Below are 20742 nucleotides of genomic sequence, written 5' to 3' on the forward strand. Positions count from 1 at the left end.
GGCAGTTTTAAAGAGCTTGGCTAAAATTCAGACTGAAGCTTTCAAATTTTTCTTTCCTGCAATTTTACATGGTAAACTGTCTTTTGGATATGGCAGGGCCTGACTTTCTTAAGTAAAAAAAAAAAAAAAAAAAGACAAAAGGAAACTTAAGAATATATTATACATTGTTTTCCTGCAGTGCGATTTGTTGCTTGTAGACTGGTGTGCCTTTGTGAAGGCAGTGATCCTCCGGAGGGGACTATTCGAAGACAGATTTTGGTAAGGCTGTTGGCAGGTAAGCAATGAAATGCAGTTGATCACCAAGGGAAATCTTACAACCTTATTACAATTGCTTTGGAAAGTGAGTGAAATAAGCCTGTAATTCTGGGGAGTGTGCATGTTGAAGGTGGGCCCATATCACAGGCATACCTTGCTGAGTTAGTGCAGTTACAAATTTCTTAACAGTGCAGTTAGCATCACATCTTTGTCATATGTTAAAATGTTATGAGGGAAGCATTACTACAATATCCTATAGTACTGTGCAGTAGGGCACTCGAAGTCCTACACTGCACCTAGGTGCTATGGAGTTAATTCAGATGCGAGAGGCACTTGTCACAAATTAAAGAGCTGAAATACCTCTCTCCTGCATAAGATATGTGCGTTAACAAGAAGAAATTTAACACTGCTTCTTTGAAGTGACTAAATTGTCACAAAGCACATATCATTTTCTCTTTCAGATGTCAATGAAAACTGGTAAAGGATGGATAGATATTGGAAAAGCTGATCTTGCTGATGAATTTCTAGAGATTGCCTTGAATGTAAGTGCTTTTCTCATTCTAGTTTCTTATAAACACACCTGTTTGTAAGTTCATGGGTGATGCTTAAGCTTTGTTTTCCAGAGCATAGAAAAACTGTACACAAAATTACGTAAGGGGAGCGATGGTGAAGCAGATATTCATGTGCACAAAGCTGATGTGGAGAAGGACCTCTTCAAAGTGCTCTCTTATCAGGCTGAATCAGTATGTGTTCTTCCCTGCTTTCTTTATAAGTCACTAGGGGGTACAAAGGAAACTCTGACCCGTTTATTAGATGTATGAATGCTTGGCACCGAGGACTTGCTGAAGGATATATTTCCTTTGCTTAGATGTAAGATATCAGACGTGATGTTTGCATTCAGTGTTGCAATAATTTGATGATTTTTAATTTGCCTGGTTTATCGCAGTCATTTCTGCTGTGTTGTTTATATCTTCTAGTTCAGATTTGTTGCTCTATGATTTGGCTAGCATGAGTGTTTATACAACAAACAGCTGCCCTTCTGAGTCATAAATGTTTTGGTTCCAAAGGTGCCTTGTGCTTACTGAAGAAAGGGGAGCCTGGGTCCCCAAAACTGTGTTTGTGTAATAGGCACACAGCAAGACTTGCCACTTTTTGGCAAATTTGCATCAAATTTGCAGCTGGCCTGATTGAAAAGTGCTTCCCTAAGCAAACCAAAATGCTGGCCAAATTTTTTCATTTAGCTTCTAATTGATAATGGAGACAAAAAGAGTACCCCACGTTACTGGAGAGGTGTTTTAAGATTTGCTAGTTTGTTACATCATCTAACATCTGAATGGTTTGGTACCACCCATCTGTCCCTTCCACACTACGGCTGGATGGCAGGGTACTTCTGAATGTCTTTGTCATCTGGGAATATATAGAAATAAACAGAATTATTGTAGCACTAGAAGGACAGATATCTAATCCCAGATTTAGCTTTAGTGAATGTGAAAAATGTATGCAAATCCAAGTCCTTTTTTAGAGATTGGTCTTTTAATGAATTTTAGAGGCAAGCAAGTCACTTACAGTCTGTTGGCATGTTCTACTGCTTTCCTAGGCAGTTGCTCAAGGGCATTTTCAGAAAGCTGTGATGTGTGTGCAGCGCTGTAAAGATATGTTGATGAAGTTGCCAAAAGAGGTTAGTGAAATCATACCTTCTTTATCATTCCAAAGTTTGAAAATCTGCTTTCCTATCTATATGTTAACGAGTGGCAGATGCCATATAAAATTTTGAAAAATACTTCGAGAACTCTTTGTGTGTATGTGTTCTGTGTTTTTCTGCTTCTCTGAGATTTTCTTGCTACATATTTTGCATGAAAGCAGCAGTTTTTTTTTCCCTTCAAAGTTCAGTGTTTTTCTTTTTTTTTTTGCTTATAGTTTATCACTTGAAATAGAATGATAAACTCTTCCTAAAGAATGAGTGAAAACAAATCATCTAGAAAGGCAAAAAGATTTCTGTATTGAATATGCCACCTACTCTTCTGCAGAAACAGCTGCACTTCACATCTTGATCTTCTCTGTTGCTTCTTCCCTTTTATGTGTGAACTTTTGTCTGGAGGCAGGTGGGACAAGAGAAGAGCTGAGCTTCTAGGCTTTTCATATGGAAGTTAGTACTAAAATCTTCATCTTCATGAAGCTGTAAGGCTATGAATGGTGGTTTCTCATTGTACTAAACTGTGTTTTTTGTAGTTCTTATTTCACAGAACAATGTCCAAAGAAAACAAGCTTTGACATATGCAGACTAGTCCTTTGTTTGCAAAGATAAAAGGCTAATATGTTTGTATCAGAATAAGCTTCCCCGCATTCATTTTCATTTGCTTATTTTAATTTTTTTTTCCCAACCTTTAGGATTTTTTTTGGTACAGTTAGGAAACATTTTGTTCTTGTCTCTGTGGTGCAGGTAATAAAATCCAAAGGGATAGATGTGAGTTCTGAAACAGAAATAAGGCACTGTTTATGTTAAGGTTGGTTAGTTTAATTTTTTTTTATTTTTTTTGTGATCTGTTTGCAGAGTATCTGAGTGACTAAGTCAGCTGTGGGGGTCTAACTTTCATTTCAATTATAAGAGCAGCTTCTCACTGTTTGATTTGTTAAAGATGCTCACTGGGATCATCATGTTTCTGTTTCTCATTTCATTTTGAATGAATTTCATGCTTTCCATTTTAACTCCTCCGTTAAATAATATTAAACTTCTCATGGTGAAGGCTCTTCAGAAACCATGAGCACTGATGCAGACGAGGAAGAGGTTTCTGATCACAAGAGATGCAATTCACCACTGGTTTAAGGAGGGGTATTTAAACAATGAGAGAAAAAGAAAGCGCTAGCAATTTCTCTGAGTGACTTTGGAATTTCTGACCACCATGTAGTTGTCACTCCTTAACTCCTCCAGAATCACATCTTACCAGAGAGCACTTGCGGAGTACCACACGGAGGTTGTTGCATTATGCTAATGGATGATACCACAGATCAGCTGGTGAGGATTTGCAGCTTGTGGATCATCAGTGGTCTTAGGAACCACAATGGGGAACTGTAGCCCTAAAGGATGAAATGCTAGAATTGTTCCAAACACTTAGTGTTTGGAGTGATGCCAGGCTTATGGGAATATTTAGGATTATGCTTGATGTCTGGAACACATTAATTCATTAAAAGAGTATTTTAATTATGAGAGTGATTTTTTTGTTGTTGTTGTTCATCCATACTGAATTTGCGCTTTTGTGTCTGGATGGCAATGAGATAAAAAAAAAATGTTCAAAGCAAAATGTTGTTCTGTGTCTCTCATTCTTGCCCGAGGATTTGAAGTCCCTTGCAAGAGACACTTCTTGTACTTGGAGAAGAAACTTACTCCAGTGGCAAAGTGAATGCAAATATTAGTGGTCTGTTAGCATTTAAAACAGCTTTTTGTCTCCATTTGGACAGCATTTGACAGTTGCAAATTATTGCAATGGAAAGACATGTTGGTATGAAGAGATACTGTCAGGGCTGACTGATAAAGCAGAAAGCAACAACATTCTGAATAATCAAGCATTCAGAAATATTTTTCTGCTCACATTGGTAGCGTGGATCATCCTTTTATAATGCAAAGGAGACATGCTGGGAAAAAGCCTACTGTGCAAGAGGCGGAGTCCTATTTATTTAACTGTGCAAAAGTAAAACCTTTTAGTCATTTTTAAAAATGAATTTGTAATATGCCATTTTTTCTTCCTAGGTTTTATTTTTTATAATTTACTATGCAAGGTTTAGTGCTTTCAGGTTGGTTTCTTGAGGAACTATTCTACTTTGTGTGTTTGAAGAATTCCCCTGTTTTGCATGTCCCAGACTGGTTAATATTGCTGCACTTTCCCACGGAACAATACAATTTGATTCTAGTCATGTTCAATACCCTCCTCAAATATGGTCAGAAGTGATAATTGTAGACATGTCTTTAAAGTAAAAAACGTTTTAAAGAACCTGAGACCAGGTGCCATAGACGTGTTGATGTTTCTACAAGGACATTATAGAAGCAGGAGTCTTTTATTACAGACCTGTTACCTGTCCATCCTCTGTTACAACTTTGGGGTGGAAACCTATGAACGGAAGAAGTATGAACAGAGCTCCTTTTGGCTCAGGTAAAGTGCAAAGGGAAACAAAATAACATCCTGCGTTTCAAATGTAAATATCTGTGTGAAGAAGAGGGGGAAGGAAAGTAGATATTTAATTGAAAAACAGAAAACACAAGTTTTTAACTCAACCGTAGTGGCTGAGCAAATACTAACTTAGTGACTGTCTTGCTTACAAATGCTGTTGCCTAGCATTTATGTCTGTTTTCCACACTGATTTTCATGTCATTAAAACGAAAACTTCCATGTGGGAGTCATATCCATGGTTCTCATCAATTCTCTCCCTAACTCTTCTTCCAAAGAGATTACTTTAATGAAGAGGCTATTCGCAGCTCCTGTGCCACTTACAAACAATATTGAAGGGATCTGAAAACTTTAGAAAAGTGTAGAGGAATTCTTCTGGCCAGTTTGAAATGAATGTGTTTTTATCAGTACTTGAATTTCTCAGAAAGGAGGCGCTTCATTGACAGCAGTTCTTTGACTGATGAAATACACAACCACCAAGGTGAAAAACAAATAGTTTGAGATGGTTTAGGTAGGTTCCAAATAAGTGATGTGTTATTGCTAGGGGAGAAAATATTTAGGCTATTGGGAATAGCATCTTCATGCCAAGGTCACAGACTGAGCTCAGAAAATTTGCTTTTATTTCTTGTTCTTTTTGTTTTAAATTCTCTGAAGAAAACAAATGACAACACCTCTAATTCAGAATAGTTACGGTCACATGCTATAAAAGAATTTTTAGAAATGCTTAGAATTAATTAAAGCTGGTGCTTTGTTGATTATTTTATATTTTGTTCTTGTAGAATATTAAATACTGAGTCCTGATGGCAAAATTTGAGGAGGAAATAAATTTCTGCCAAGTGCAAATATTTATCTGGATATAGCAATTTAGCTCCACCTAGTGGGTTAAGATTTCTCTGTAGTGAGAGTGTATTATATTAGGAAACAAATGTCTGGTTGTTCTGTTTTTCTTTTAAAAAGTTATTCCTTTGCACTGTTTGCCATCAAATCTGGTTTTGTGGACCTGGTGCATTTTCTCTGGGTGGTCCTTTGTGCTGTCATTTAATTTTCAGGAAAAGAGTGATGAATCATGACTCCCAGGTTCTGTTTTTGTGCTGTGATCTTAAGACTGGGTCAATTTTAACTTCTGTGTATGACTGTATTGTATGTCAGGTGAGAATAAGAACAGTGACTTGCTCAAAAAGCCTTCAGTTAAAACTGATAAAGCCTACTAAAATGTTTGAATAGAAGCTGTTACAGAATGTGGTGCACTAGGTTGAAGGATGTGGTAGAGTACAATTTTTGATATGAGGGTTTAGGAAGAAAAAATCTTTTGTTCTCTGGTTAAGAAGTGAGGCAGAATTGGAATGTCGCACATACCAGATGCAGGGCTGTTATAAATGTGTCAGTCTTCAAAATATAATCAATATAGTCAAAACTTGGACTATAATCAAAGTTTACAATTTATCAAAGGAATAGAGGTAAGCAAACAGCACTGGTTGTGCTGGGAGTCTCTGTTCCACCAAGATGCACACCAGTTACATCAAGCAGCTGATTTTTATGCTCCTAGGCTAATACATATTCATTACTACTTCTAAAAAAAACAGGGTTATTATAATTAGTTTCTGGAATCCAAACCCTCCTACTGGAGCCTGCGTATCAGTCTCCGGTGGTCCCTCTGGGGGTCTGTGGGGATCTCTTGTGCTGAAGGCTCATAGTCTTCCTCCTTCTTGTCCTTCTCAATCGTCCAACTTGGCTGTATGTCAGAGACTTGTGCAGCATCCCCTGCAAGCTTTGTCTTTTAGTCGTTCTTCAGCTTTCCCCTTCTCCTTAATCTCCTGGCCAGATATCAGAGACTTGCATAGTGTCCCATGCAATAGTCATAATAGTTAGCAGTTATTCTGAAACCCCCCAGATATCAGGAACTTCAAGGAAAAGCCTACAAATACATTTCCCTTCAAGCTCTCTATTGACACGAATTGCTAAAACATTCCTCTGCAAGATACAAGAACTATAGACATTAACCACTCTGTTTTTCTTAGACTTGTGATTATACAAGGGTTTGTAGGACAGAAGGTCACATTCATCATTCCATGCGGCCCTAGTATTGTTCCATATTGACACGAATCAGATGAACACATTTCACGTATGATATGAGGGTTTAGGAAGAAAAAGTCTTTCGTTCTCTGGTTAAGAAGTGGGGAAGGATAGGAATGTGGCAAATACCAGAAACCTGGCTGAATTTATCTCTGTCATCCCATGTAACTTTAACTTTTCCTTATCCTTGGTAGCCAGAGTTATGACATTGGGAAGATGGATATGAAATACTCTGTTGGCAAAGAAATGCGGGTAAGAAAAAGAGAATTTGCTGTTTACACACAGAAGGATTTTGTTAACCTGACTCTAGTGCTTCTGCTATGCCAAATCTGACCAGTGATTCTCTGGCCTCTGTTTTAGTACTGTTTGCTATGAAGTTTGGCAAAGTTGCAAATCCACTTTCTGTGAGCATCACAGCAAGAGTTGAGTCACTGATGAGTGCCCTTAATCACATTTGAATCTACTATTTCACAGAAATTTAATTTTGAGAAATAAGACTCAGACTGAGAGGCCATCTCTTCTTCCCTCCTTCCCCTTCTTTCAAGGCATCATTAGGTATAGCTGTGTCATTTCTGAGAGATGTTTGTCTGTCTTGTAGGCTTATTACTTCTAATACTACTGACAGTGGATATGGAGATTTTATTCTCTTCCCCTTTATATAAATCATTTGCATATTTTCAGGCCACTGTCATGTATGTCTTTGTTTTTCTCAGTGACGTAGGTAGCCCCTGTTCCTTCACTTTCTTCTTTCTGTTTTTCCAGGTCTCTGCATTTCCTTATTACTGTTCTGTTCTCTGACCTCTCTAGCTGATTCATGTACTGTGCGGGTTGCAGTGCTGAAGACCAGACCCAGCACTCCTACTGAGGCTCTGGAGCTGAGCAGCCACTTTATATGTCTGATCTCAAACAGGCGTTCTTTTGACTCAAAGAGCTTTAGGTTTTGTGGCCTTAAATTTTAAGTCTTTTCTGTTGATATGTGTGGTCACAAGTGCTTCTCCCCCCTGCCACTATGCAGGTAGGATTTAAACTCTTAGTTTGTTTTTCTTTCCAGGCAAAGGTGCTGCGACTGTTAGCTACAGCCTATTTTGAGTGGGATTGTAAGCAGTATCTTGACAAGGCACTGAAGGCTATAAGCTTGGCAAATGAGGTAGTAATGTGCAATTATATTTATGTGCAATAACTGAAACTCAAGCATTTACTAGTGTAATAATACAGACCACGTTAATCATTGGTGAAAGTGGCTTGGATTAATTTTTAGCTTCTATTTCTTCAGGTTACTTAGAGTAACTTACATTTAAAAACATTGTTTCTCTTTGGTTGATTGTTTTAAAATTTCCATTATTTGTTTCATTCAAAAGAAATTCAAAGTATAAAATTCTATTTTAAGTGAAAGTTCAAGGTCAGTATTTTACATGGTGGTAGGGCTTTCAGACAGATGATAATGCACGTGCTGGTGAGATCAGGATAAATGGTGGTATAAACCATTGCACCCAAGCCCTTTGCAGTTTTTATTGTGTTTATCTTCACAAAGCTTTTTTAGATGTAAGAGTGTTTTTGTCATCAGTGTTTGATAGTTTATATTTTGATAATAAAATGGATTTGAAGAATGCTGTGGAGTGTATGGGGTTTTGTGTTATGAATGTGTTGTACTCTCACAGAATCTGTATTCTACAGACAGTTGTCCAAGTAATGGATTGTTTTTCATTGTGCAGGAGAATTTACATCCAGCAGGGTTTTTTCTGAAAGTTAAAATTCTTCTTAAAAGTGGAGCATCAGATGAAGAGATCAACTCAGGTATCACAGTTCTGTTTATGTTTCACAGTAAGGTCATACTACTCCATATTCAAGAAAAGACAGCCTGAGTAGTGCACTGGAGAGAAAAAAAAAAAAAAGGAAAGAGAAAAGCCAAGCCTTTCTTGTGTGTTTTAGAGGAATCGTCATTAGTCAAATGTAACAATTCTGGTTTGGTGTGTGGGCCGCAGAAGTCAGCATCAGAGGACAATATAATAATGAAATTATAATTAAAGATGATTTTATTTTGTTGAGAGTTTAAATATACTTGCCAGAAATAAGGAAAGGAGAAGACTGAAGCCTGTTAGAATGAAGGCAGCAGCAATACAGCAATGTAAGAGGATAGCTGATTTTAGTCATACGCCTGAGGTTATTTAGAAAGGATGGATTGCACTCAGCATAGAAGAAAGGCTTGTGAAACATTGCTGTTCTGTGTGTGATGTTGCACATTTTGGCCAAGAGACATCAAGAGCTGATCAATGTGTCAGTGTAAGCCTGTTTTACCAAAGTTTACTTGGTTTATAAAGGACTAACTCTTATTCATCAAATTTGTAATTTGAACAGAACTGATTTTTCTGTTGGCACTAGAGGAGAAGAAAGTTTTCAGGGGAGACTTTAGTATAAAAAGGTTAATGTAGCAGGAAAATATTATTTACATAAATAATGAAATCTTAAGGAGGAGGGGCTTAGTGCTCTTTATGTTTTAAAAGTATCAGATACATAGCAAATACTCTGAGAAATAAATGTACAATGAAATAGGCAATTTCTTGCAGAAAGCTGGGTGGTCTGACTGCTGTCAGACTAACAGGAAAGGAAACTCCACTTCAGATGGCTCCTGGTGAATTTCAGCCAGCTTCCAAGTAGACAGTTATTCCAAATTTACCATTGGAATAGCTGGTTTCTGTTCTACAATCGGAATTGTGAAGCCATGGTGTTGCCTATCAAAACACACACTGCTTGTAGCATGTTACTGCTTATAGCAATGGCATGAAGATTCCAGTCAATTTTTCAAGCAACTTATTAATAAGTGGCTGTCTCTCTTCTGTTGGCTGGCTGGCAAAAGAGTGTTGTATCTATGTGCTGTGACTTCGGTTTCCTTTGAATAAAGGTTCCTGCTAGGTTTTAGGCATTTGACTAAAATCTTGTATTGTGCTCTTGTACACAGCTGCCTTAGAAGTGCTTTCTGTAACAACTGTTATAGCCACATTACATTACTAGTGTGTTCATTCTCTTATCTCATTCAAGCTATGAATGTATAAATCTTGTTATTAAACCATCCAGCACAGTTTTGCAATTTTTAAACTTTATCTGAGTGTTCCAAAACTGATATCTAGTTATCAGCACCAGTAAATTCAATATTTTCCTGTCTGTCTAAGACTGGTGATGCTGAAGACCATTAGACTTAAGTAGTTTCCATTGCACTGCCATGCCACCACACAGCCTGAGTTCTGTCATCATCTTAAGTGGTTCCTTCTAGATAAGGATGAAGCATTTTGATGGAAAGCAGCTTGAGGCAAACATTTGTGCTACTAATGCCTGTTCTGTTCCTGTTTAGAGAGACAGAAGGCTAGAATTCCAGGGCTGTCAGTCTGTTGCATTTCTTTAGTATTACATTAACTGTGAGACAGAGAAAGGAAAGTCAAAGCACAATGGAGGTATCTTATTCTTCCTTGGTTTTAGAACTATATATTTATATATATATATATATTTTTTTTTTTCTAAAGATGCTGTAAGACCATACAACAAGCAGTTAAGTATGTAAGGTGATTGGATAATCTCAATGTCATTGTGTTCTGTCTAGCTGTTGCAGAATTCATGCACCATGAGTTGTCTTTAGACTTTTGTTTGAATGCTGCTAAACTGCTGCTGGAGAATGGAAGGTATGAAATCATCATCAAGTGGAGCGAACACAATATTTGGGCTTTGTAGCTATTCTTCTGTAAGCAAAGAACACCTATTATGCAGTGACACTTTATTTTAAATAAAAGCTGACAGAGGTAGGTAAACATTTTTGAGAGGCAGCCTGTCTTCACTTTCTCAAGGTGATACAGTGGCAGAACAGGCTGTGAAATAATGTCAAGTGGCAATCTGCAATACCAAGCAAATACTTAAGAATGATTAAGATTGTCCCTATGCAATTTTAGTAGTTATCCTGGGTCTGGAATTACCTGAAGGAAATTTTTCTTCCATATTAACGAATATTCAGAATTAAAGATTCTGGAATCCCAGAATCATTCTTGTGAAAATCAGTATGAAGCTGAAAGAACTGCAAAATAGAGGCATGAAATTTAACACTCTTGAATGCTCCATCATGATTACCTCCATTTACACTTTTATCTTGCAGTAATTTCATGCTCTCATTGTGAGGGGTAAGCTGTCTTATGAATACTGTAGAACAAGCATGTGCAAATAGGAAGTACCTACGGAATAGATGCACTGCAGTAAATTCATACCTTGGCTCACTCTGTCAATGTGATTGTGTGCCAGTAGTATTTTAATGAGAAACATGCTGTATAGTGTGATTGTTACACTTCAGAATGGAAAATTAACAGCTCTTCTGTGCAGCTTCTTAAAATTCCATCTGTGTGAACAGGGAATCAGTTGGGTTTGATTTTCTGAACTCTGTTGCTGGACGATTTGAATCTTCACCTGACCTTGGAAAAATAACCCTGCTCTACATTGAGTTCCTGTTGCAGAATAAGAGGGAGCTGCTTGCTAAGCAAAAGGTTGAAGAAATTATTATAGGTCTGTATCCATCTTTTGCTGTCATTTGCTGAAAGTTGGTTTTAGCTGGCTAGACTTGAATTCATTTTTCATTTAAAAATTTTCATTTTTAAAATATATTCTCATCTTTCTTTTTGTTTGTCTGTTTTCTCTTCTGTTTCTTTTGCACAGCAACTCAACTTCCATAATGAATGACAGTTGTGATAAAGCTCGGGGTTAAATTCACATGCTAAAGCGGCTCCTACTTTTCAGTTTAGTCTGTATGATTGATGTATGTGGGATCATAAAATATTTACTAGGAATTCTATGTAACGTTAATACTTTGTCCCTCCAGCCCAATGCGTTTTTGTTTGTCACTATTAAAACAGGTTGCACATCCTTGTTTGAGCAGCTGAATTAGAGGATGTATTCAGGTCTTTTACACGTGTAGCACTGTGGCATTTTTTGACTGTCAGATCTGCTGGAAATCAGATTGTGTTTTATGTAGCATCTAGCTAGGTGCAAAAGCCATGCTGTCATCGTTAAAGCATGGTGATATTTATTCCCTTGCTCACTACATTTTTTCTTTTCAGAAGCAGTATATGGAACACTGGGTCATGGCCGAAGATATTGCCATGTTACTGTTTCTTGTTATAGGCTGTGGGACAGTCTTTCTCAGATTGCTCTTAAGGACTTCTCTGAGTGTGGTTCTTAAAGTTCTTATAAAGTGATGATTTGCATTATCTTTTCAGGTCATTATACTGGAAAACAGCTGTTGTCTGAAACCTTGAACCAGCTGCACATCATCTTGTGGGACACAGCTGCCAAACATTACGAGGTTTGGGACCAAGTAGTGTTGTTGTTATTTGTATTAGTGAAAATGAAGATCTGATTTTCCTGACCTCTTTGGTATGTCTATTTTTGGTTGGAGCTTAAGGTGTTATTAAGATCCCTATTCCAGTTGGAACTAGTTTTACTTTCATCCCAATATGTGCTCTTTCCCACCAAAATATCAGACTTCATGTAGTCTCATCTCAGAGTTTGTACATGGGAACATGGGCCCTTCATTCTGGCTTTGTCCTGGGAAGGGTGCAAAAAACCTTAAAATATTCTTTATATTGAGATGTTCATTTTGTTTTGCTACAACAAAAACTATGCTAATGACACAGCTTGCTTCCTCCTCATTTTAAAATAAATTCTTCCCCTTTATTGCTGATTTTTTTTTTTTTTTACTTCTAATCAATCTGAATTCACTTTTCTTATGAGAATCCTGTATCTATGGCTTCTTCTAATATGTTCTGCTTTGTAATACCTGGGATGGCCATATTCCCCTCTGGAATTTCAAGGCAGGAAGTGAAGAGAGGTGTATAAAGATTCATATTTTGTTTCTTGCCATGATTAAATCTTGTGGGCTCCTCTGTCAGCCAAATAATGTCCTGGCAGTGAATTTTTTGCCTGTGCCAACAGAACTGATAGTGTCTTCATTTGTGGCATCAAGGGACCAGAGAATATTGTTTCAGCTGCCTTCTTGTTGTCTGTCTTTATTGCAGGCTGTCATATCAGTGATGTTTGGCGCTGGTCTGAGCACCAAATGGTGTCAGATTTCATGCCTTTGTTTGGCTTCATCTTCTGCTACCCATTTTTATGGTGCAAAGAGGCTTTCCCTACTACCCTCCCTTTTTCAACCCAAGGAATCCTGCAAAAGGAAACTGCACTTTATTACCAGATTCTGAGGTGTGAAGTCAAGTATCCTCGCTCTCTTATTAATGTTTTTTCATGACCATATTACCAGCAGTACTGACTGTTTCCAAATTTTGCGTCCCAGAGCTGCTGCCTCCATTCTTATTGTTAGCACCAAAGTTCTGTTTTTTTCCATTGGTGATAGATTCCTCAGTTTATGGGCTTGGGAGGTGGGAGTATGTGCAAGGTAAACTGATGCCATTGTTTGTTTGATGACCCTTTTTGGATCCTACTTGGATTAGGAGTTCTGATAGCACAGGCTGTTCCTGTCTTGACAGACAATTTTACAGGGATGTTCTGGTTCAAGTCACCTGTAGAAACAGTGCAGGGACTTAAAAGAGTACACGTGACTCAAAGTATATTCTTCCTGAGGAACAGTCTTCCTCTCTGTATGGTTCTAGAGATCTAATGCTTGGACAGTGGCAGTTAGACTGATTGTCCATATTAAGGATATCACCCTGGAACATGCAAAAGCTGTTTGTCACATTTCGGTCCCACAACACAACATTTCGGTCCCAGTAGATGCAGGATTCTTCTTTATCCAGATAATCCTTCACTAGCGGTCTCTGCAGATTCAGTGAAGTGACAAGACAGGACTTGTGACAGATATATAAAAGCTTGATATGAAAAAAAGGTTGTATTTCAAAGCCTCTTTATCTGCTGGACATAAGCTGTTTAATAGCTTGATTTCATGTGTCTGCTTTCTTCCAGAATCTAGAATTTGTTTTCTCTTACCTAGTTTCCTGCTTTTCTTCCACAAGTGGGGATAGGCTGGCTCACTTATACAAAGAATAATGTACTGGGCTCACTGGCCCTAGTATAGTTTTCACAGTCTGTCCAAATTGGAACTGTAGTTGGGAATGCACTCTTCAGCCTAGTATCAAGAAGTTCATGGCTAAATGGCATAAAAACTTGTGTCTTTTTCTCTTACTTTCTGACTTTCACTTATTTTGTATCTTGAAGAGAGAGGGATTTTTTTTTTTTAAATAATATTGTACTTAGTTATATAATTGTTCTTTCTGGATTAGGCCAATGACCCATCTAGTCTCCTAATGAATATGCCTGCATTGTGGGACCAATGTTTGCTCTTCTGGGGGAAAGATTACACTAGAATATACTTGACTATCTAAATCTTTCATTTCCTATGATTTGTTTTAGGAAAACATAGACCACTTAATCACTTTTTTTTTTTTTTTTAATTTCCTAGGCAAAAAACTATTCTGAAGCTCTTCACTGGTACAACTATTCTGTCAGCTTTTACATGCCTGGGCAAATAGATCAGAATTTGGCTAAGTTGCAGAGGAACATGGCTTCTTGCTATCTTCATCTGAAAGAAGTTGACAAGGTATGTTTATTTATGTATTTATTTGCATTGCTTTTATATTTGTAGTTATATAATTTGGACTTAATTTACAATTCTGTTACTGTACCTCTTACTTTGAGAGAGGGAAATGTTTTTGCATGTCTTTCATGATCTGGCAGAGATCTGTTGTTCATCTTAGCTGCTTTGGGAGCCCCTTCTAATCACCTATCATTCTAAACAGTACACAAGTTGTGTGACCATGCCCCAGTATATTGGGTTTCTTCTCAGATTAGAGGCCATTCTCTCTTCAAAACAGATGAGCCTCAGCATGAAAAATGTTAGACAGGTGACACCAGAACTTCCCACAACAGCGTGTTAGCCCTTACCTCTGTGGAGAACTGCACCTGCTTTACCTGTTTAGGTCTTCTGTTCTGGGGATGTTAAACTTCGTAATTCAAAGTGGCAGAAGGGAGCTGATTTTTTCAGCGTCCTCTTGCTTTCTAATTCTGTGGCTCTAGTTCTGAGGAAGCAGGAATTCTAGTCATTGTCAGCTCTAGGTGCCATCTTATGCTCTGATCACTTTACTTTTCTTTCAGGGGAGGTTGTTGCCAAACCAATTTTGTTCAGCAATTGTATAAATATCTCTAATGTAGCCATTAAAATTTGGCATATCTTTTTAACTCTCTTCTCTTGCAACCTACACGACTGATTACAAGATGCCATTACTGAATTCCTACAATCTTTTCTGCATATAGGCTAAAGAGGCAGTTAAAGAAGCAGAGAGGTGTGATCCAAACAGCATCTTTACCCAATTCAGTGTCTATAAGATTGCAGTGATGGAAGATGATACTGATAAAGGTAGAACTTGAAAGATAAAAGGGTCAACTACAAAGACCAGGAGTGTCAGGTGTCTTAGAAAACACTGAGCAGACCTGGACTGTTCATTTTGGGAAAGACACAATAGAGGGAAGATAGGAGAAGGATCTATAAAATCATTAAAACTGTCAGGCTGTAGATTTAAAACTGTCAGAGGGGGATGCTTTAGCACATGGCATGTAATATGTTGCCACATCTGGTTACTGTTTGGCTGGAGCTTCTGGCTAGGAATTCTGTAATCTTCTTGTGGACAGAAGCTAGAGCAGCATCCTGAGATTAGAATCACTGTATTATACTATTCCTAATACTCTTTTAAAAGCATATGCAGTTGCAAAAATGCTACTGAGCTAGATGAACCTTAATTGAACCAATATTACCACTCTTGATTTTTCTGGTCAAGTAGAACTTGAAGTTACGAGAAAATAGATGAATTACTGAGATGACCTACAGAATGACAGATCTCTATAGACTTTTTATTCTTTCTAATGAGTTCTGCCATTTCATGTTTTAATGAGAATCCTAGCTCAAATAATGAAAATTGAGAAATATAGTCTATAGTTAATTAGAATACAGAGGAACATGCAGAGCTTATTTTCCAATGAGTCCTGTGCCAATTAATTATTCTGTATACATCTTTTTAATGGCAGCCTAATTTGTTCACATAATACAGAGTGGTAACCACAGCACAGTGGGAGCATAAAAGCAGCAGCACCCTTAACATAAGCCAAGATGTGGGAGCTTGGAATCTTGCCCAGACAATATATTAAGAGAAAGTCTTCTGTGACAAGCAGATATTTAGCAGAACAAATTTAAGGATGTGAGATAGTTTCATTTGTGTGGCATCCTTGTTTCCTTAGATTGGTAGCTTGGAATGCTTTTTTGGCACTTCTCTAGGAAGAAATGTGTAATTGTGGAGAAGTGCTGGAATTGTCAGGTTTTCTTGCCTTGTTTCATATTAAAAAAAATAAAAATACATCCTTTTGTAAGTTGTGTCTAAAGCCTTACTAAAACAGTAGAACTTTCCACCTTCCATTTTTTTTTTTTTTTTTTACTAAAAAAAATCAAGCAAACAAACAAAACCCCCAAAACTAATTTTTCTGTATGCATTTTTCAGCTGTGGAAGCAGTTATTGAAATGGGGAAGCTAGCAGAAAAGTCATCTCAATGTGAAGACAAACCGACAGTGGATGAAAATACAGGCAGTAACCTCCTGAGTTTAGCTGCCCAAATTGCTTTAGAGGTAGAACAGATAACATTGTCTTTATTTTGCTTTATTGATATAAGAACAGCTGTAAACTCTGTAATATTTTCTACTTTCAGTACTTCTATGTATTTCATGCATTTCTGAGTATTTCATGCTTGTATAACCAAGGTCTCACTATACATTTTCAAATGCATTGTGTAAAGCAAAGTAAAAATTGATTTCACGTATGAAGAAACTGTTTTTTTTCCAGGAAAATTAGTGATTCTGAATTGCAAAATATTGATAACTAGAAATGACATTGCATATTGCTAGTGAGGTTCATACAAAACATGTTTTAATTTTTTTTCAGAATGAACAACAAGTTGTGGCTATCAAAGCTTTGGAGTATTTATCTGAACATTCACGAGACTGCCGACAAGTATTTGCAGCTCTAAAGTGAGGATTCAAGTGATTTACAAGGACAGAGAACTCTGATTTCTCTTTCAAACTTAATTTGTTTCGTTGAAGAAAGTGGAAAACAGAGTAGATGAATGATTAGTTAGCAGTGTTTTTGGTACTGTAGATGCATCTCAGTCCTGAACTCTTAGCTGCAAATATTCCAAGTCTTTTTCCAAGCTGATATTAATAGCTCTGAATTTTATGACGTCGTTGTGTTTGAACAGATGACCAAGGGCAACTCTGAAGAGATTGCAACAATATGTCTGGTGAAAATACAGGTTCATTTGTATCCCCTGATGAAGTACTATCTTATTGTTGAAACACTCTATCACTTTTATGAAAACAAATGTTAGGAGAAAGATCTATTCCTTCCAGTTTTTGCTTAAAACTTTTATGAATGTATATTTATTTACTTACTATTACGTGATTTAACAACATGGTATCCAAAAAAAGGCTGTAGGGAGGGAAATACTACAACCTTATTCTCAGTTTGATGCTGAATTCTGTGAGTTACATGGATGGGTGGTGTAAAGAAGAAAGTGGGATCCTTTCTGAAACCTAAGGTCAAAGTACACTGTTGGAAAAAGTTATCTTGTTTCTTCATTGTTGTTTTTTCTCATATTCAGATGCTTGGTTCGTCTTGTGTTGTCAAAGGTCGTAGCAGAAAATGAAGAGAAAAGGTGAGTACATTTGCAAAACTATATTCCGTGGTGCATATCTTACACAATTAGTGTACTTATACATATATGTATATACATAGCTTATTTTCTTACAGAGTAATCAAGAGATTAGTTTTTATGCTAGTTAAAAGTTCACACAGATGACTTCCCAATTCAAGCTAATGATGTCACAAAGAGCATCTACTTGCATAACGTTTCCTTTAGATATTTCTTTTTTGCGTTCCAATTTTATTAATGCCTAAGACAGTTATTGTTTGATGGAGAATGTGAGCTAAGCAGCCTCATTTAACTTTGACCCTGGGATAAGCTATCTTTCAGATGTTCAAGAAAACAACGTAGTGTCAGTGAGATTAGAAGTTTAACCTGCAGCTGCTAACTGCAACCTAATAGCTGAGAAAACCTCCCACTACACTCGCACAGTGACCTTCACTGCTGTAGATCAATAAAACTTTTTGCAGGCCTTCAGCACTCCTTTTGCATCTTCAGATACTAGAAGTTTGTAATGCCTGAGACATTTGTCAGAGGAAGAATGATTATATCCATATTTATGAAGCTGTTGTATTCCAACATCAACAATGTGTTCTGTTATAACAAAATTAATCAAACGTTTTCTAAAACTTGTTTTTTCTTCCATTCTAGAAATAAAGATATCAAGTCAATGCTGACTTATTTAACCTTAGGTATGTTTTTGTTTTGTTTACATTTTCTGTAGTTTTTCCATTTTTGAACATTTAATGATATAATTAGGTCCATACTGCCCAAATGTTCAGAATCCTTAGTTCAGTCTAGGTTCTCAACTTCCCAATTCACTGAAAGTTAGGGATCAAGTTAACACTGGAGATTCAGCAGTGCTGTCAAGTTGGATCTCAGTGCTACAAGTTTTTGCTATGGAAAACTTGTAGGGTAGTGCAGGAAGAACTGTTTCCAATAGAGCCTTTTCTTGGCAGCTTCTTTGAGACAAAGGGCTCTTTCTTCTAGGCAGTTTTGCTGTAGGAAGGAGAATTTAGTGCTTCGTAAGGCCACGCATGCAGGCAACAGATATTTGGGCACAAGCCACAGCCCCTGTGGCCTCAGATGACTGTCTCATACTCTGACTGCATTGGCAGGAACAAAGTTAGTATCTTTAGTAGCAGGGCTACCACAAAAGGAAGAAGTTTGGTTTTGTACTCTGAATTAGCAGCATGACTTTCTGTTGGCATTAATTAAATGCCAATAATGGTCTTTGCTCTTCTAGCTGTTTAAAAGGAAGGATTTTTAAAACTAAATTAGTGATTTTTTATTTCTTATTATTAATTTGTTTGTTTGTTTATTTTGTCCTGGACAGTTTAGAAAACTGCAAGGAGCAAGCAATTTGTTGAATGACAGGAGATGCTTGTCAAAATTGATGGCCACTTTTAAGTTTTGCCATCCTTTGAAGTACAATTGTCTTATTTGCATTGTAAGAGGTACAGTGGTTTTACAGAGTACTTCTTTTTTCCATCAAAATAAATAGTTGTTTTTTTTTTTTTCACCAAATCTTTTTTACCCCCCTCCTCCAACCTTGGAAAAGAAAATTAATGAAATTGTAGAACTTTTTCTGTACTAGTCATTCTTAACTGCAACTCAGAGAAGAGAAGGATGAACAGAAGAAAAAAAAAAAAAGGTTCCTTAAAGAAAGGCCTTAAGTAACAGCTATTAAATTTAATCCCCACCCAACTTTTTGTACAAATTAAGTAAAACTCCTCTACATTAGGCTTCAGTGTCAATAAATTGAAGAGGCAATACCTATTAGCAGCCTTATGTATCTTACCTTAAATGCTGTTTAAGGCACATTTTGATGCTTTTTCATAAGCTTTTCTAGCAAAGCATATTAGATTTAAGTTGTGAAAATAACTCTTCATTGGGAATTACAAGGGAGTTTTGGAAACTGCTGTTTGTAATGTAGTTATTAGACTTGGAAATGTTTTTATTCTGCCCAGAAAATGTAACATATATTGAACAACACATTTTCTGCAGCTCACAGGAAACTTGCTGAGCCTTTCACAGAAGAGAATTTGACAAGGGACATAAGGACCTTTGAAGCCCACTGGTTTAGAAAAGTTGGTAGGTTGTATTCTTCAGATCTAAACTGAATCACCTCCACCTTCACTTAGCCAGACCTTAAGGAAGAAAGAAGCATTTAAAGATGCAGTATTACAGAACTTGTCACCTTTGGCAGTCTCTGCCTTAGTGTTAAAGTTTTGATGCATTTTCTATCTTTGGAAACTATCTGGTATGCCTCATATTAGAGATGATATGTCTCTCCTGGTCTTTGTTGAACTGTTTTGGTGAGGAAGTTAGTGTATTTGGTGCCTGTAAATAAAAATATGAGGGTAGGGTAATGAATTGAAAAAACGTTTTAGATTTTTGCTTCAGCCAGAGTATACAGGGAAGAAAATAGTTGAAATCAATAGCAGAAGACATCTGTCAAGATGAGCTTTTGCATATATCCTCTGTAATGTAGCAGTGCTCTAAAAGTAGCAAAGAAGGAAGAGAAGCTGTAGAGGTCAAATCCAGCAACACGAGTTGAATGGAACTGACCTATGGTGGCTGTGCTCTTTCCAAGGCAGCATTCTCATGCACTGAAGAAACAATTCACGCACTGCAAAAAAAATGTCCTAGGCAATAAATTAATGTGAAAGTTAGAATCTGCAAAGTCACTGTAGAATCTAAACATATAATTGGGTTGGATTCTCATACATAATTCTCAGTTGTCTTTAGGTGGCTATGGCTAAACCATTTACTAATCAGAGCTGTATGTTTAAGTGTATGTTTAACTGACCCTGCTGGGATAAAATGGAACTTTTTTTTTTTTCTCCTTGTCTTGGGAATATTAGTCAACACTTTTATTCAGATTCTGATCTTGTTTACTAACAAGAAAGTGCTCCTTCCAATTCATGCTCTTGTGGGTAGGGTACATGTTAGAACAGATACTTTATTGTGATAAAATGATTAAAACAAGATTTGAAAGCATGAAAAAACTATGTTAACAAATCACTAATATCTCTTGCTATTAAATGAGGTGTTGATATTTTGATTAAGAAATTGAATTGCACAATGTGTACTGCTTATTACTAGAGATTAGATGGGCATAAGCAATAACATGTCGAAGGTTTTTATTCTAGTCTCCATTTTATGTCTTTGTTAGCTTGGAACTTAGCTGTACAGTTCAAGGACTGCCCTGAAAAGATGAGGGATTTTTTTGTGCTGTCTTTCAAGGTATGTACTCTTGCTTATAATATCTCTGATAGAGGAATATTGTCATCTGTCTAGTCCTGTTAGAAATTATATCCATGTAATCAAGTATCTTATTGGAGACGTGTGTCTGCTCCAAAGATGGAATGCTGGAATGCTTCCATCAGAAGGCAATTGACTTGTAATAAAAAAAAAAATAAGCATTATTTTCATACTTTGCATTCTGTTGCTTAAAAATATTGTAAGAAATTTAGACTTCAGTGAGAACTTCCTAAAATAAATAGGATCTGATGTTTGGGAACTGTAT

General features: G+C 36.9%; 1 protein-coding gene across 1 annotated transcript in view; it reads left to right on the forward strand.

Annotated features, from left to right (window-relative positions):
- The window catches only part of TEX11 (testis expressed 11), a 33300-nt gene that overhangs the window by 3475 nt on the left and 9083 nt on the right, over nucleotides 1–20742 (forward strand). The window contains 19 exon segments of the mRNA XM_068696787.1: nucleotides 179–258; nucleotides 717–797; nucleotides 879–998; nucleotides 1853–1933; nucleotides 4315–4400; nucleotides 6683–6740; nucleotides 7540–7635; nucleotides 8201–8282; nucleotides 10081–10159; nucleotides 10873–11024; nucleotides 11735–11820; nucleotides 13930–14067; nucleotides 14781–14883; nucleotides 16016–16140; nucleotides 16454–16539; nucleotides 17169–17222; nucleotides 17862–17902; nucleotides 19218–19304; nucleotides 20389–20459. Coding sequence (XP_068552888.1) covers nucleotides 179–258; nucleotides 717–797; nucleotides 879–998; nucleotides 1853–1933; nucleotides 4315–4400; nucleotides 6683–6740; nucleotides 7540–7635; nucleotides 8201–8282; nucleotides 10081–10159; nucleotides 10873–11024; nucleotides 11735–11820; nucleotides 13930–14067; nucleotides 14781–14883; nucleotides 16016–16140; nucleotides 16454–16539; nucleotides 17169–17222; nucleotides 17862–17902; nucleotides 19218–19304; nucleotides 20389–20459 — 1706 coding nt within the window.

The sequence above is a fragment of the Anas acuta genome, chromosome 13 (assembly GCF_963932015.1).
Source record: "Anas acuta chromosome 13, bAnaAcu1.1, whole genome shotgun sequence".
In the NCBI taxonomy this organism is placed as follows: domain Eukaryota; kingdom Metazoa; phylum Chordata; class Aves; order Anseriformes; family Anatidae; genus Anas; species Anas acuta.